Source organism: Notamacropus eugenii, chromosome 4, assembly GCF_028372415.1.
Source record: "Notamacropus eugenii isolate mMacEug1 chromosome 4, mMacEug1.pri_v2, whole genome shotgun sequence".
NCBI classification, from domain to species: Eukaryota; Metazoa; Chordata; class Mammalia; order Diprotodontia; family Macropodidae; genus Notamacropus; species Notamacropus eugenii.
In genome coordinates, this window is record NC_092875.1 from 476,889,222 (window position 1) to 476,907,595 (window position 18,374).

Genomic DNA, 18,374 nt, shown 5'->3' on the forward strand with positions numbered 1-18,374 from the left:
TCCACTGTAGTATAATGGCCTTGATGCACTGGTATCATAAAACAAAAACAAAACACCTGTACCAGCCCTGGAGTCAGGAGGACAGGAATTCAAATCCATTCTCAGACACCAGACACTTAACTAGCTGTAGTAACTGTTTCTCCTTTACCCAGGGGCGCTCCCCTCCCCTCCCAGTTCGATTTTTTTTTTTATTAAAGGGGCCATTCATTGAATGGGTGTATCTCACTCAAAGTGAGATTGTGATAAGACCTAAGCCTGAAAGGGCCAGGTCTCTACTGCATCCTGGGCCATTTCCAGCCTGATGAATATCAGGCCACTGGACCCAGATGGCTCAGGAGGAGAAAGTGAGGCTGGTGACCTTGCACAGCCCTCCCTCACTCAAAGTCAACTGCAAGTCATGTCATCATCTTGATGTCGTGGTCCTCTTTGGGAACGAAGGACAAAAACACAACAAGCTGTATGACCCTGGACAAGTCACCTAATCTCAACAGCCTCACAAACAAAACAAAATAAAAACCACTTCCCCCTCTTAAAAACAACAAGCCAACAATCCTGACCTAGTGCTTGCTTTGTTTTCTAAGCTTTACCTTTATCTGCCCAGTTTATCCAAGAGTCTTCTTCCACGCTGAAGTCTCACTTACTCACCTATTTTGATCTGATTTAAGGACACCTTGTGGGAGGCCAGGGCTCACCTCTAATCTGTCCCACAAAGAATGTGGTGTTTTAAGTTTCATGTGTTTTTATTAGATTCAATTTAATTAAAGAGCCAATGAAACAATGTAACTTCATGGTACAGAACCTTTTTTTATGGTTTGCCAACAACTAAGTCAAACTGTGCTGCATTTTGTACCTTGTTCAACCTTTATCTATTTATATATAAAATGTATATAGTAGTAGGTAGTATTGCTACAGTATTTTAAAGCTCACAGCATTTTACAAACATCTTTAGATCTTCACAACACATCTGGGAGGCAGATGTTTTACATCGACTTTAGTTTGTGGTTTTTATCTTCACTGCAGAATTAGTTTATTCATTTTTTTTCAAATTAAATTTTAAGGAAACAGAAGGAAAGAGGCTAACGGACTTGTTTAGGGTCTCACAGCCAGTACGTATCAGACACTTAACCTGAGGCCAAAGATTCCTGACTCTGAGGCCTGTAGATGGATGGACAAACAAACAGAGAGCATTCTACCTCAAGGACAGAAAGTTCTAGGTTCAAGTCCTGCCTCTGACAGGCTGGCTCTGAGAGTTGAGTTGAGTTGCTTTTCCGGGCTCTAGGCAACATTTAAGGACTATAACTGGTAGAGATAGTGCCAGTTCGTATTGGTAGGAGGGATTCCTTCACAGGGGAGTGACATTTAGCAATAAAAGCATAGATCCAAGCAGTATCATAATACACACATACAAACATACATATGTATATATAAAATGTATGCGTAAATTCAGTAAGACTATAGATAGTGATATGGAAAACAACTGCTTTGGGGCATATAGGTGGCACTGTGGATAGAGTGCCAGGCTTGGAGTCACATAGACTCATCTCCCTAAATTCAAATATAACCTCAGACACTTACTACTTGTGTGACCTTAGGCAAGTCACTTAACCCTCTTTGCCTCAGTTTCCTCATCTGTAAAATGAGCTGGAGAAGGAAATGGTGAACCACTCCAGTATCTTTGCCAAGAAAACCTCAAATCGAATCACAAAGAGTGGGATATAACTGAAACGACTGAACAACAAACAACTGCTTTACAAACCTAATTTCTCATCCTATATTACTTAAGAATTTTTCCTAGTAACACTGCACCTTAATCAACAGACAATGAACGCAAGACAAGAATATTCTAATGTAATTGTAACTTTTTTCTTATAACTGAAATTAGATCAGATCATAAAAATCAGTAAGAAGAGATGCTCAGAAGATAAAATCTAATGGATTCTTTTATATTTTTAATTGGTTAGTGGATCTGGACATCTCTATGATGATATATTTTGATTTTGATTTCTCATGAACATATTCAGATGCAAAATCAATTGGGCAATTGAAAAAAAAGCAAATATGCTGTATGTAGTTAGGTATTTGGACGTAAATGTTAGCGTTTGTGCATACATATGTGTCTCTTCCCTCCCCGCTCTGTGTATGCCTCTCCCTCCCGAGTCTAGCTTTCTTTCTCTCTGTCTCCCTCCCTCTTCTCTCCCCCACCCCCATTTCCTGTCTCTCAACTTCACCCACTTCACTTATATACGATAGGATAGGAGGTTAACATTCTTGGCTACTGCTAGTAGGTAATGTCACCTTAATGTTCTCTTAATGTCAACTGTGTGTGTGTGTGTGTGTGTGTGTGTGTGTGTGCAAACATGCATGAGATGGTAGAGCCATATAAAAATCAAGGAATTTAATTTTATGACAGTCACGGTCGTCTGATTCCCTAATTATCCCTGGCAATGAGTGGCTGAGCTCATCTCCATTCTGGGCAGCCCTTCAGGTCCTTGATTCTATTTAGTATGGGTGTGGGGGAGAGAAAGAAAGGGGCTAAGGGAAGGGAGGTTGTTGTAATCTATTCATCTCAATGCATGGCAGGACTTGGGATAGAAATTTTCAACATTATGGAAGGGATCAATCAAACCCAGAGACTTTCTTCCTGTCTTCCCCATTCCTCCTCCTCAGTGGGACTGACAGAGAAAGAGGGAATAAGCCACTTACCCATTAAGAACCAATTACAAACAGATGGAGATATAGAGTGTAAAATACAGTGACAGAATGGGAAAGGAGCAAAGATTCCTAGGAGCAACTTCAGAAGATAAGGCTTTGTAGTCACGCCAGAAAGTGAGAATTAACAACCATGTAAAAAGCCTTCTTGAGCTCCACGGGCACCACCCTTTCCCTTTCCTTTCTTTTCTCCTTCCTTCCTTCCTTCCTTCCTTTTCTTTCCTTCCTTCCTTCCTTCCTTCCTTCCTTCCTTCCTTCCTTCCTTCCTTCCTTCCTTCCTTCCTTCCTTCCTTCCTTCTCTCTCTCTCTCTCTCTCTCTCTCTCTCTCTCTCTCTCTCTCTCTCTCTCTCTCTCTCTCCTTCCTTCTGCCTTTTTTTGGAGGGGGAGGCAAACAAGGTTAAGTGGCTTGCTCAGAGTCACATAGCTAGTGAGTGTCTGAATTTGAACTCAAATCCAACTGACTTCATGCCTGGTGCTCTATCCATTATGCCACCAGCTGCCACCCCTCCCATTTCTAAGTGGTCACCTGGTTGATGGAAATTTCAAGTAGGAGTGTTTGAAAATATCCAACAAGAATGAGGGAAGAAGAAATATGAAGAAGAGAGGGTCATGGGCTCCTAGAGTCATAGACTTAGAAGTAGAAGGGGTTTTAAATTCCATCTCATTCAAGTCCCTTATTTTACTGATGAATTAGCTGAAGTCCCAGGGATTAAGTTCCTTGTACAAAGTCACATAGGTAGTAAACAGTAATGGCAGAATTTGAACCCAAGTTCTCTAATTCCCAAGTCAAGACTCTTTCCATTCTGCCATACTGGATAATTTTAGGTTCTTGGAAGGCTGGATTATCAACTTCTCAGCATCATTTGTAATGTAAATACATAGAAATGGCTAATTAGACTACGTCGTTAAAATAATCAGTCCAGGTATGCTTTTGCTTTCTCAATAGATTTGCCCAATAAAAGCACAAGCTCCCTGACCCTGACCCTGCACAAGCAGGGACCATCTCATTTTTGTCTTTGCTTCACCAGTCCTCCACTTGTCCAGCACATAGTAGGGACTTGTTAAGTGTTTGAGAAATTGCAGTCACTGAACATTACATATGAATCAAGTTATTTTTCAAACCAGACTGTAAGACATAGCTTTGTTGCTGCTGTTAAAGAGGGCCAACGATATCACATGGTGATGTCTTGACTTGTGCGTTAATTGGCTTTAAGTGGGGCAGATCTGCACAAAGTCATCAGCCTCACTCTTTCTCCAGAAGCATTGAAGTCCAGGGGCAAGAAAAAGGTCAAGACAACTGGCGATGGCTCAGGAGGCAGTGGATGACCTTGGCGTCTTCAACGTCTCACCAAGCTCTAAGATCTCTAAAGCACCTGATTCAGCTGCCGTCAAGGCCACTGGGACAAACTGTTCTCCTCTACCCATTCCAGTGGGGGAAGTCTTCACATGCTTGGAGAAGACACCCCCCTAACTCATTGATGGGTTTGAGGACTGTCAGTTATCCTCCACCTGGTTTAGCCTGTCTGCTGAGATGGTTTTTACCAGGGTTTTCCTCTGTGATTAGGTACTTCTATGATCATAGGATTTCAACTTATAAGGGACCTTAGAGACTATGTATCCCAAGCCTCTCTTTTTTATAGAAGAGGAAACCAAGGCAAACCTCACTTTCCTCAAGGTTGTTGTTTATCATCTGTTCTCGAAAAGAACCATGACATCAGGAAGGTGATGCCACAACGTGCTAATGAATTGGATTTAAGTGAGGGAGGGCTGTGTAAAGTCACTAGTCTCACTTTACACTCACGAATAGAGCTTGAGAGGTAGAAAAGATCTAAAAGGCTATCGACTCCAATTACCTAATTTTATAGGAGACTGAGACCAGGAAAAATAAGTTATATTCTAATGCAATAAGGGTAGGTTTAAAGGAACACGGGGGTGAACTATTTTAGTAAAAGCAGAATATTTCTAAAATGGAAAGAATTCCCACTCTTTATGTGCTATGCATTTGTTTTTTAAACTCAGCTTTTTTATGTTGGGTTTTCTCTTGTGAAATAAGATAAAGCTGCATTTTTGTTAGGAGGCATCCATACTGTACTAGGGATTACACAGAACATTCAAATGTGCTTAAAATTAAAATTATTATTTCATGTTCAATTAATATAGTTAATTCTTTGGGATTTTTCAAGAATATTACCTTATCATCTATAAAAAGAGAAAGTTTTAATCACCTCATTCCCTATTCTGATTCCTTCAATTTCTTTTTTTTTCCTCTTATTGTTAGAATTTCCAATACAATACTGAATGATATTGGTGCCAATGGGCATCCCTGTTTCACTTCTGACCTTATAGTTTATCCCCATTACAAATAATGCTTGCTAAAAAAAAAATGCTTGATGATGGTTTTAGATTAATGCCTTATATCAATTTAAGAAAAATCCATTCATATCAATACTTTTCAAGAGTTCTTAATAGAAATGAATGTTGAACTTTATCAAAAGTTTTTCCTGTGTCTACTGATATACTCAAATGATTTTTTAAACTTTTACTATTGATATAATCCATTATGTTAACAGTTTTCCTTATGTTAAACCATCCCTGACTTACTGGCATAAATTCCACTTGATCATATTAGTTATAATATAATATATTATAATCTTTTAGCCAGTATTTTATTTGGTATTTTTGCACCCATATTCACTAATGAAACTGATCTATAATTTTCTTTTTCTGTTTTTACTGGTTTATCAGTTTAGGTATCTGCATCATATTGATCTAATAAAAGGTGCTTGGTAAAATCCTTTCTTTACCTCTTATTCCAAATAATTTTTTTAAGACTGGAATTAGTTGATCTCTGAATGTTTGACAAATTCACTTGTAAATTCATCTGGTCCTGGCACTCATGCAAGACGTTGACATTGCATGCAAGTAATAAGAGAGTTTTTTGTATTTTAGAACGATTACCACCTCTGGGTGCAGTTCTTTGTGTCATATTTTAGGAAATCAGAATGCGTGGGTGTGTAGAAGGGCAGTCAGAATACTAAGGGGACTCAAAACAATGCCATGAAGTAAAGATATTCTGATTTAGGGATATTCTGCTTCCGGAACAGATGATAAAGGGGTGTGTGTGTGTGTGCGCGCACGCGTGTGTGTGCGCGTGCGTGTGTGTGTGTGTGTGTGTGTGTGTGTGTGTGTGTATGTGTAGAGAGTGTGATAGCTACCTTTAAATATTTGTAAAAGAAGGATTATACTTGTCCTACTTGGCCAAAGAAGGAAAACAAACACACGCATATGCACACATGCACACATGCACACACAGAGCAATGGGTAGAAGTTATCAGCAGGCAAAGGAACACGAGGCAGATTTTTGGCTTCTCACAAGGAAATGAGGATGGCTATAGATACAGACTTAGGATGTGATTGGCATAGAGAAGTCCCAGTGAGGGAATGCCTTCTTCCTGTGCAGGCTGGCACTTTCTCTGCAAATAATAGTTAGCTTGGAGAATTACCTGGGGAAACAGAGGTTAAGCGAGTGGCTTAGCATCACACAACCAGCACGTATGTGAGACTCAAACCCAGTCTTTCTCTTAATAATCAGAGACTTTGGTGATTTGGGAAGTCATCAATATTGTGAGTACTCCCACTAGCAATGTAGACTGTAGCTCCTCTTTAACTTTAAGAGATGCATTCAAGAGCTTCTGTGGCTGAACATTTCACCACCTTGCCTCTAACTTAGTGCCAGTTATTTGGATTTTGATTCCCCCTCAAATGAAAGATCTAGTCACTGGGCCCACATCGGAGGCCTCTCCAAAGCCAGTAAGAAGGGCCACATTTTGCGACTCCCTGAGAACCCAGGGTGCTAACAGTAACAACCAGACCTATCCATGAAGGCAATTCCCTGACCCTGGAAATCCACAAAGAAGATACCAGATGGCTATTTGGGGGATAACTTAGAGGGCCTTCCTTCATCCTGCACGTGGTTGGGGGCGGTTTGTCACCTCTGATAACCTTAAATTCTAAGAGGCTATAACTTGATGGAAAGGTTTCTGTCAAGATCTTTACTTTATGAACAGAGACAAGGATATACTGTGGGTTCTAAAATCATCTACAGGACCCTAAAATGGAAAGAAAAACTTTCTAATGAATGAGTTACCCTTTTAGGTATTAAGTCTCTTGTTATTAGAAGCATCCAAGCAAAGGCTGAATTGTCCATGTGTCAAAGTGGTTGTGGAAAGGATTTTGACAACAGGTGGGAGGTTGGACCAAATGATCTTTATATTACCAAGCATAGCTTAAATGGTACCTCTTACATCAGACCTTTCTGGATGGTGCCCACCCCCTCTTCTTCCTCTGCCAGTTATCAGTACTCTATATAAAATGGTGAAAATCTGTTTAGTATAACTTGTTTATTTGTTAAGCATAGGTTAAATTCAACCCAGCAGTGACCACATCCCCTTCACTGACAATGTTCTCATCTAAATTTTGTTCTGCTTTCTTTTATGTATTTTTAAAGTTTCAGATCTGACATTATTTTCTTCATTTATTTTTTATCACTATTACTCCACCCCACTCCTCCTACAACTCTTTCCCACCCCCCAAATAAAAGCCTCCCCTTATAACAACTAATATAATCAAGCAAAACAAACTCAGACATTCCCTGACCCTAATCCTAAATCTTTCTAAATTATTGTGTATCTATTTTGTACATGTTGAAGACCCCTTCCCCCAGAATATGGGGCAAAGATTGATTTGTTCTTGTATCTGTAGCCATTAGTACAGAATCTTGTACACAGTAGGTACTCCATAAATACAAGCTGAATTTAATTAAATGGACCTTATGAGTCTAGGGGCAAATTTGCAATCAAATTCCACTTGAACAATCAATTGTACTCCAACAGGACTGACTTCAATAGTTTTTTTTTTAATTTAAGATTAATATTAATTTTTCATTAAAATCAATGGCAACTATAAAAATTAAAGCTGTGCTGAAGATTAAGGTAACCCTGCATCAGTATTATGCCAAAGACAACAGTGGTGATGAAGATGATTGGGTAGGATGAGAGTGACACAGAGCTGTCGGCCATTGGGGGCCCTTAACAAAGCCTGGCAATGGAAGTAATGCCTTGTCTGAGGCCAGCCCTGGGGATCCTGAGGGCAAAGAAACTGCTTCCCAACCGACCAGATGGTGCTGGATTGGCAGAAACTCCTTACCAGAAAGTGTGGAGCTACTAATGGTGCTCGCGGGTGTGGTGACTTCAGGTTCCTCTTGGGCAGACTCTTCAGATGGAAGTGCTGGCTTCTCAGGCTCCTCTCTAGGTTCCCTGGGACATGCGACTGGCTCACTTTGTTCTCCCTCAGTCGAAATAGCCAGTTTGGGAAGCAAACCCGAACTGAGTCTATGTCTGTTACTCTCTGTATCAGAGGAGTTTGATGTGGATAATTGTTGCCTTAAATTACAAGGAAAGAAGGAAGGAAGGAAGGAAGGAAGGAAGGAAGGAAGGAAGGAAGGAAGGAAGGAAGGAAGGAAGGAAGGAAGGAAGGAAGGGGAAGGAAAAGGAAGGAAGGAAGGAAGGAAGGAAGGAAGGAAGGAAGGAAGGAAGGAAGGAAGGAAGGAAGGAAGACCTGTTAAAAATATTGATTCTGGAAGAGATCAGGTGAAAACCAACCACCACAGCAGGGGAATGTAATAGGACTTGGAGGAAATGTTGATGGACCAGCTGGGTCTAGTGGCTGGTCATTCTGTAACACTTTAAACAGGCATTTCTACCTACATTTCAGAATACTCTGAACTCCAGCTCAATGTCTCCACAGATGGTAGGGCTGCACTCTTGGTTTTATCTCCTGAGTCTTCTTTCTCTTCTCCAGGATTCCGAGTTATTCGGTCTATGCTGCTAAAAACCTAAGAAAGAGAAAAGTTTGCAATCATTAATACGTGGTAGGTGTTAAAATGTGCCAAGATTTGTCTTTTTTTTTATGAAGCACTATAACTAAAGTCAGTGCAAGGAGCCTCTATTCAGGAAGCGCTGTCCAAGTTCTTTATGCTCCTTTCAGTTAAGGGGTAGGGTCAATGAATAGTCTTTGTTGGTTGTTGTTATGAATTCATCACCTCCTCTCATCATTTCCATGTATGAACTTTGTGTCTGCAAACAAAATCCATGGATGCTTTGGGGTTTCTAGGTCAGAGGATCAAGGCACAGCTTAGATTACTTCTTCACCATGAAGTCAATCAAAAAGAAATAAGAGAGAGAACGAGATTTAATGGCCGCCAGTAGGGGTGGGAAGCAGAAAAATGAATTGGAATTGACTGTGAAGAAAAGAATAGATTACTTGCTTCAGAGATTTAGGAAAAAAGGCAGCACGGATTTTGGTCATAAAAAATCAGTGGTTTTGTTTAGCTCACAGATCACACATATGGACTGTCAACTCTGCTCTCTGTGCCACAGAAGTCCCTGCAGAGATAAAGCTTGTCATCATGAGAGATCTCAGACTGCCTTTGGACAGCCATCACCCTCCCCTAAGGATGAGCAAATGTCACAAAAGAGGAGATTAAGAAAGCCGAATCAACCCATAGGGTTCTACTTGGATCCCTCTGTTAGCTTGGAGCAACCTGCCACCATCTTGTAACAAAGTGCTGGTGGGGGAGGGAGTCGTGGGCAGGGGTGAGGATGGAGGTTGGATGTGTAGGGAAAAAGGCTGCAGTAGGGGTGGAAGAGAGGGAGGCAGTGCTAGTTACTGGGATGAAGGCAGTCCATCTGGGAGACAGCTCTGCCAAGCTCCTGCCCCACTCCAAGCTCTTGACTCCCAGATGTGGCTCCATGACTGACTCAGTTTCTTTATTCCATTCTCTGTACATCAATAACATGATAGTGACCTCGTTTTTACTCAACAATTAAGCTCTTATTGTATCAGAGGATTACAGTCTTACAACTAGAAGGAACCATCTGCCTTAATCTCATTGTATGCCTGGGGAAACTGAAGGCCAAAGGGTGAGGTGACCGACCCACATTCATACAGTCAGGGATGGGGATAAATTTGACCAAATCCAGCATTCTTTCCACCGTACTTTGCTGCTGCTACTGTTGTTGAGATGTTTTAGCCCTGTCCAACAAAATCCTTCCCATCTGGGGTTTTCTTGGCAAAGATTCTGGAATGATTTGCCATTTCCTTCTCTAACTTGTTTTACAGACAAGAAAACTGGGGCAAACAGGGCTGAGTGACTTGCCTAGGGTCACACAGTTAGTAAGTGTCTGAAATTAGATTGGAATCCAGATCCTCCTGACTCCAGGTTTGGCGATCTATCCACTGCAAGCACCTAGCTGCCCTATGCATACGCAAAACACTAGGTATTGGGCTTGGCATACTGAAAGGGACGTGGACAAGATTTATAAAGGATGAGCAGGCATGGATGGGGTGCTATATGCACCCGTAGATGAGGCACTAACACTTAGAAGAGTACAGAGAGTGTACTCTGCATATTGACTAATTTTGTAGAAGGCAGAAAACTGAAGGTACTAAATGTTATACAGACACTAACCCCATTCATTTGAAATTCAGGCAGCCAAGACTATAGAACTAGAAAGTTACTGGTTAAACCTGGATTTGACTTCAAGCCAAATCACTTCACCTCCAGATAAAAGGTAGTATCCTAGAGACCCTTCCCTTTCTCTGGCACAGCAGCAAAGATTCTTCTCCTCAGGAATCATCAGTTCGATTGCCTCCTTTTCAAAATTCAACAACAGATCTCAATTTTCCTAGTACCAAACAACAACTCTGCAAATGACCTTTGGAGTCTACTAGAATTTTGGTGTCCCCTCTCATTCTATGTACTCCATGGTCCTCAGGTCCCATTACATGCTTCAGCTCATATTTGTTCCTCCAAACCTACTGATCTCACTTACAAACTTATCACTTCTCTCCTGGAATGCCTCTTTACTATGTAAAACTCGCTTCCTCCAGGACACTACTCTACCAGGCTCTCAATCACTCCACATTCCCTCCTGCAAAAAAAAAAAAAAAAGTCCCTATTTGGATAAGAATCACCAGGGCATAGATTCAGAATGGAAGAATATTTTAGAGACCTTATTTTGCACATGGGGAAACTGAGGCCTAGAGTCAAATTAATAAGAATAAGAAGTCAAATCAATCAGCATTTTTAAAAGTGCCAGCAAAGTGCCAGACCCTGAACTAAGTGCAAGGGAGATAAAGAAAGACAAAAAAATACCAACCAACCGAAAAACAAAAAGGAACCTAGATTCCACTCAAGAAACTCACAGTTTAATGCTCTTGTGTAGGGAGTAGAACCCAGGTCCTCTAGTTACAAATTCAGAACTCTCTGAGCTGTGCCACGTTTCTGGAAGGGGGGAGATGGTATAGTCTAGCTCCTTTATTTTATAGATGAGAAAACTGAAGCCCAAAGAGGGCAACTGGGGGTAAGTTATGCACGCTCAAAGTTTTAGTTTTATCATGCTTAAAATGAAGAGGGTAGACTGGATGACATTTAGGCATGGCCATTATCCAAACCTAGGTCCTCTGGCCACAGAGTCACAGTGCTCCTCCCAGTGGACCACGGATTAGTGATCACATCAGCATGTTTCTGCTATTTGTGTTTATATCCTTCATAATCATTATTTTAAAAAAAAATAATTAGACCATAAGCTCCAGGTCTTCGCTTCTGATAAGTCCCAACAGCACCGAGCATTAGACTATGGACACCCCTTGGACTCTGGCAAACTGAGGGACTGGAGCTAAAGCCAAAACAAAACAGAAGCACACACCAGCCTCTAAGTGACTCTGAAAATAAACCAAGAACAGGTAATATTTATACAGCGCCTTCCTCACTGACACTTAGTGAGGCAGAGAATGGAGGTATCCTCATCTCTAGAAATGCAAGGCTCCATCTACAACAACAGGTTTAATTTACAGTAGGAAAGACAATGATGCGCCTGTGGAAGAATTTCCTCCCTGCGCTGTGAGACTGGTCAGATTAGTAAAAAGATGAGCTATGAGGAGGGGAGGAGAATCTGTATGCTTGCATGTATGTATGTATGTGTGTGCACATTTATGTATGTATATGTGTATGTATACACATACATATACACACACACACACACACATGAATGTATATGTGTATGTATATATTCTCTCCTCAGGAGGGGTAGCTCAGTGTACACACACACACACGTACGTATATAAATGTACATACATATGTAACTATAATAACTATATGCATGTGTGTATGTGTGCATATATGTATATGTAAACTTGTGTATGTGTATGTAGGCAGATGGACATGTATATGCTGCTGACAGGAGGGATAGTTTAGACACTGCTCTGTCTAGAACAAGCAGGCAGGATGAAGGGTCTTTGCAAAACCTTCCAAAGCGCAGGCTTCTGGGAGTCTAGGGTCAGCTCTGACTTACTTTGGAAAACCTGTGGGAACACGAAGAGAACTGCCTTATTTCCACATTAAACTCTTCGTCATTGGTGTCATCTTCTTCTTCTGTTTCCATGTGATGATACTTCTCTGAGCGAGCTGCAGAAAAATGGAGGACAGTCAAGGTCACAGAGAGCCCCCTTCTGCATGATACGCTCACTGTCAGCTATTAGAGACTTCATCCATAGGGACTGAGAAGTGGGAAGGCTTTAGCGATCACCTTGGCCGAACACCTTATTTTATAGACTTGGAAACTGAGGCCCAAAGAGACTTGTCTAAAGTTACACAAGCAGAAAACAGCCAAGCTGAGATCCGAATTCAAGATCTCTGAATTCTAAGTCTAGAGCTCTTCCACTAAAACATGTTGCTTTTTCAGAAGGCTCCCACTGGAATATAAAATCCTGGACGATTCTCATTTACACACACACCATTCATTAACATAATTTTTTACTTTCAAAATATATTTGCTATTTCCCCCCAAATACAAGTAAAACAATTTTTAACATTCATTTAAAAAGAATTGAGTTCCAAATTCTCTCCTTCCCTCTCATTAAGAATGCAAGCAATCTGATATAGGTTATACATGTACAGTCAGGCAGAACGTATTTCTATGTTAGTCATGTTGCATTCACTTCAATTTTAGCTAACACATACTATCAAAGTAACTTGTGTCATCTTCCGATTCCAGCTGCGGGATGAATTCTGCCTTCTGTCTCAGCAAACTATTCCAGTCCAGGGAACGAAAAAACTGGTGCTGCTTTACTTCATAGGCACCACCTGGGGGAGCATGAGAGAAAATGAGGAGATACGAATGCCTGAGGGAGATAGAAAGTGGAAATTCATAAGGAGAGAGGGAGAGAGAGCAGGAGGAAAGGGAAGAAGAGGAGAGGAAAGACAGAGTGATAGAGGCACAGTCAGAGAGAGGCAGAAACACCTTATGTTCCCAGTCCATCATCAGCACCAAAGGAAATCATTCCCTCAAACAACTGTCAGGAAGGTACTTGATTACCTCAGTCAGAGGACCATGAGCTGAATTTTTCTCTTGTTAATTTTCCCCATTATGTCCCCCTTTTCCAGAGACTGATGATGTAGCTTCAGAAAACCACATTCTGGAGAACATGAGGAAGCAGGTTTGGTGTCCCCACAAAGACATTAGCATCATATCACAAATAAAAAAATTTTCAGAGGAGGAACGTGCTGAGGTATTTCTTAGAGTGATAAAGATAACAAGGATGAGTTCTTTATGAATGATAATAAATGGATGCTGTGATTTCACTGGATTACATGTGTCATTAGGAAGGAATGAGTGTCTGTAGTATGAATTCTTCAGTCAGAAATAGCTGAATTTGTTTTGCGGATTCATACAGCATGAGACTAAAATCCATCAAATTTGCGAAGTTGTAGACTTCTTCATGCCAACAGAGCATAACGGCACAATTTGGGGAAACGATGTTCTGTATATTCAGTTCATGATTCAAAAGGAGCACGTGCCATTTTAAAGGGCACACTTGACCTGAAACATTTAAAATATGTCCATAGTATATAAAAAAGAAGCCCTCAGATTTGTAATGGAATCACAGAGCTCAGCTAGTTTACCTCTCTGCCTCCAGCAAACGTATGAATGAAGATAGCTTATCATTCCTCCTAAATGGCTAGCTAGGGAAACCCAAACAATGGTCTCATTGCCCAGGCCATTGACAGAGTCTGCTTTATGTCAATAGTAATGTTTCCTTACTATAATCTGAATCCAGAGCTTCTCCTCCTTAATCCACAACCAAAATTCATCTTTGTGTTACCTACAACCTTCTCTACTTACAAGTTAAACCTCCTTCCTCTTAGAGATGTGATCTTAAGCTCCTGGAGAAAATACCTGCATATTCCATCTTTCCAGGATTGCTGTGAGGCCACAATATAATTTTTAAATGAAAAAGGTAGGGGAGAAAGAAAACTATCTGTGTGCATTCACCAAATTAGATACTATATGGAGAAAGAAGGACAGCAGATTAGATATCCAGAAGTTCATGGGAGACACAACCTAAGAAAGGAGTCAGTTGTAAAACCATTGGCTACAAAAGGCTATAAATAAATGAACAAAGGATAGGCAAAAAGCAAGAGGAACTGGAGGTCTTAATGCAAGAGGCAAACGACATCACAGACATTATTGAGATTTGACAGGATGAGATTTTGGAATAGAATATTGCTTTGGATATATGAATAAATAAGATGGGATAGGGCTTCAAGTGAAGAAGGTATATTCATGTGAAGAAAAATATGCACCATAAAGAGGAATGATGAAGGACATCTGAGAGAGAAGCAGAAGCAATTTTATCTGTCTTTGGGGTATACACTACAGACCACCTGGACTGAGGGAGAAAATAGATGAGGCACTGGGAAACAGATCAAAGGTCTGGCAAAGAAGCATTGTAAAATAGGCAATTACTCAGGCATTTGGTGCATATTTCTCTCAGAGGCAAGACAAGAAGAGGGGAGGGGAGGGGAGGGGAGGGGAAGGAGGGGAAGAGAGAGACTCAGCAAATGCCTGAGGTCGGATTTGAACTCATGAAGATAAAGTCTTCCAGATTTCAAGTCCAATGCTCTATCCACTGAGCCACCTAGCTGATTTATACTGCTTTACTAAAGTCTCACTAGACCCTGCGTTCTTGAAGACCATGCCAGCACAGTGTGACCTTGGTATGCTAAAAAGATCTGGGACTTGCCAATTCAGGATCAGTTGAGCTACATGTGCTCAGAGAGGTTTATCACTACAAGGTTAGACATCAAATGACATACTGTGGGACTAGAGCAACTCATGAAAACCATTGACTAGGATGTATATGTGTGTGTGTGTGTGTGTGTGTGTGTGTGTGTGTGTGTTGCAATCTGTATGCCTGGGAAAAGTGATACTGATGGAATTAATCACGGATGTCTTGAATTAAGACTTTCTAATACAATTATATTCCCGTTAGCTTTATATGGATTAGTAAAATGTCAATCGATAAACATTTATTAAATGCCTACTATGTGCCAGGTACTATGCTAGGTGTCAAGTATACAAAAAGGCAAAATGACAGCCCCTGCCCTTAATGAACCTTTTGTATATTGACTCTATTCAATACATTGTTAAATTAATTAATAAATTAAATTAATACATTATTAAAAGCCGCAATTTCCTTTTCTTTCTTTTTTGCAAAAAGGACATGGCATGACACATATACTATCAGATTTGGTTTACATGTTGGTTAGTTTTACCAAATTGCCTCCTGCTACCCAAGCTGTTCATCAATAAACATAACATAACAGAATAAATAAACATCCATTAAGCACTTACTTGAAGTAAGTGCACTCTGCTAAACACGGGATACAAGGAAAAGGAAAGAATACAGTTCCTGCCTTCCAAAAACGGGCATGCTAAGGGAGATAAGGCAGAGACAACAAGCAAGCATAAAGAAGTATGCAAAATAAATGGCAAGGGCACATGGACCCTGGAGTCAAGAAGACAAGTTCAAATCTGCCTTCCCGTACTAACTGTGTGACCGTGGGCAAGTCACTTAACCTCAGTTGCCTCAAAAAAATATATATGAAGTAAATGGAAGGTATCTCATAGGAAAGGCACTATCCGTGGGACAGAGGGCTTGGAGGTAGGGGGACACCAGGAAAAGCCTCTTGCAGAAGATGGGATTTGAGCTGGGTCTTGAAAGAAGCCAGGAGACAGAGGTATACAACAGTGTATTACAACAATGGATGGTTTCACTTGCTAGGGGAAGGTGAAGGCATATATTTGCAGATGGTGATATAAAACCAAAAGACTTAAATAGACATTTTAAAAAATAGCTAAAAAATTAACTAAGTGGCAAAACTCTGGAAAATAACCAAGCGCCATACATCTCAGCCAAGGACAACCAGTTTTTCTGGGTCCAGAGCCCCCATGTTATCTCTAGATTATAAGCAGAGGTTTTTCGTTTCTTTTTTTAAAGTTCTTTTCAGTTGATTTGGTCTCTTACAAGTCTCTCACTGGGACATTCCTTTGACTCAGGGGAATGTGAGAGGTCAGGCAATCATCACTGTCATTGGCTCTTTCCATCACTGATAAGGAAAGAATGAAAGGAAAGGACAAATGGAGAGGAAAGAAAAATTATACAACACTAGCAAATAATATGAAATGCCATATAAACATAACCAAGTTTAAGACCATGAAAAAACAACAAGCCACTGCAAAAACCTAACATTACTACTCAAAGGAGAGATTATGTTCACAGCACATTGGAAGTTCAAAAGCGGTGGAAGTAGGTCAGTCCCCAACTTGCAGCTCCCTAATTACACTGAAACCTTACAGTGCTGTGACATTAAATTTCTCCCATGCCTCTGGTTTTTCTCTCCTCTTGTGGAAGTTTCTAAAGCATCCATTATATTCTTCACACCCCTTTTCTCAGTTACTCCAGTCTCTCAGGCAAATGTGCATTTACACATTTTCATGGTGCATTATTTTGCCAGCTAAATATGCATTAAATACAAGACAGTGCCCTCTGAAGCAGGGCGGCAAGCCTTCGGGACAGGCAGCAGGTAGCGCTCAGCAGCACCCTACAGGGACCCATCACGCGGCCTCTGCCTGTTTTACAGGCTTTTTCCTGACAACACTAAAAACTGGGGCCGGATATTTCAAATGTCTCATCTGGGCTTCTGTTAAAGGATTAGCTCCTCAAACTGTCAAACCCTGAAAAGACCCAAAATACCAGTCAAAGAGAGGGAGAAGAAAGAAACAACCCATGAGCACACAACAGCACACCTGTATGATCTGACAAATCCAACCCACTCAAGGAACTCAAGTGGAGGAAAAGGACATGACAACTGCATGTTTCCATGTCATGTCCACCCCTCTGCGACCCCATTTGGAGTTTTCTTGGCACAGATACCAGAGTATTTTGCCATTTCCTTCTTCAGCTCATTTGATGGATGAGGAAACCAAGGCAACCAAGGTCAAGTGACTTGCCAGAATCACACAGCGCTGAGCTCAGGTCTCCCTGACTCCAGGCCCAGCACTTCATCCACGGCACAACCTAATTACACCAAAAATTAAATCTCACTGAAGGCCATTTCAGAAAAGGAAAGGCAATCCCCTAACTCAGAGCACTGAATTTAGAGTGAGGAATATCAGAGTTCAAATCCTGCTGCAGATATTTACCAATTATGTGATCTTTGAGTGAGGCCCTCACTCAATCAGAGAATCCTTTTCGTCACCTGTAAAAGGTGCTTAATACCAGAACCACAGAGTTATTGTGTCCATCAACCGAAAGAACATATGTGAAGTGCTCTGTGAACCTGAAAGTACTATGCAATGCTACCAAATACCATTATTACCATAGGGAAATTTTTAAAAATAAACAGCACTGGGTACAAAGGAACGGAGGTGGACAGCTGCTAAAACAAGGGAACAATTTCTCTGGCACTTAATCTAAACATTACTCCAGAATCACAGGCAGTTTCTTGAAAGTAGAGTGGGGCATGCACGCACACACATGCACACACACACACGCGCGCACGAGTACATGACACAAACATCTTCTTTACTCCATCTGATCAGGAGGGACACAAGCTGTCTGTGTCCCAGAAACAAAGCTGTGGATCCAAACAACAACATGAAAAATGACATGTCATCTTAACGGCCAGCTCAGCCCGCTGCGGCCTCAAAAGCAGCAGTACAAAGGCACTCACTGCTCTCTTAACTAATGGAGGTGAGGGGAATCCCTCCCAAAGATACAGTTTAAGGGGTAAATACAGACCATCATAGCATGAGACTTATCTAGTGTAGTGTAGTTAGTGTTTTTTTCTTTCTGCAATATTTTCTAGTATTTAAGAGCAGGTGGAGGAGAGAAGAGAGAAGAAAAGGAGAGAGAGGAGGAAAGAACAGGGAAAGGGGAGAAAGAGAGGAGGAGAGAGAGAGAGTAAAGGATAGAGGGAAGGAAGCAGGGAGAGAGAGAGAATATACCACATTGGTCATGGTAAGGGAAGAGAAAATTGCTAATGGAAATTATGGCCATCAATAGATTTATCTAGTTATTTCTGAGCTTGATAGTTCATAATAAACCTCAGGCAGCTCAGTACAGTTATGCCTATGGTCGTTACCATCTAATATTATTGGCCAATCTCTCCTTATAAAGTTTTGTTATTGTTTAATTATGTCTGACTCTCCATGACCCCATTTGGGGTTTTCTTGGCAGAAATACCGGAGTGGTTTGCCGTT

The 18,374-nt window shown here is 40.9% G+C and overlaps 1 protein-coding gene across 10 annotated transcripts in view; it reads right to left on the reverse strand.

Moving 5' to 3' along the window:
• The window catches only part of MAST4 (microtubule associated serine/threonine kinase family member 4), an 816,735-nt gene that overhangs the window by 20,497 nt on the left and 777,864 nt on the right, over nt 1-18,374 (reverse strand). For all 10 annotated transcript variants that reach the window (XM_072606465.1, XM_072606462.1, XM_072606463.1 and 7 more), the window contains 4 exons: nt 12,791-12,913; nt 12,123-12,235; nt 8,475-8,602; nt 7,915-8,150 (listed from right to left, as the gene is read on the reverse strand). In XM_072606465.1, coding sequence (XP_072462566.1) covers nt 7,915-8,150; nt 8,475-8,602; nt 12,123-12,235; nt 12,791-12,913 — 600 coding nt within the window. The remainder of the gene's footprint in view (nt 1-7,914; nt 8,151-8,474; nt 8,603-12,122; nt 12,236-12,790; nt 12,914-18,374) is intronic.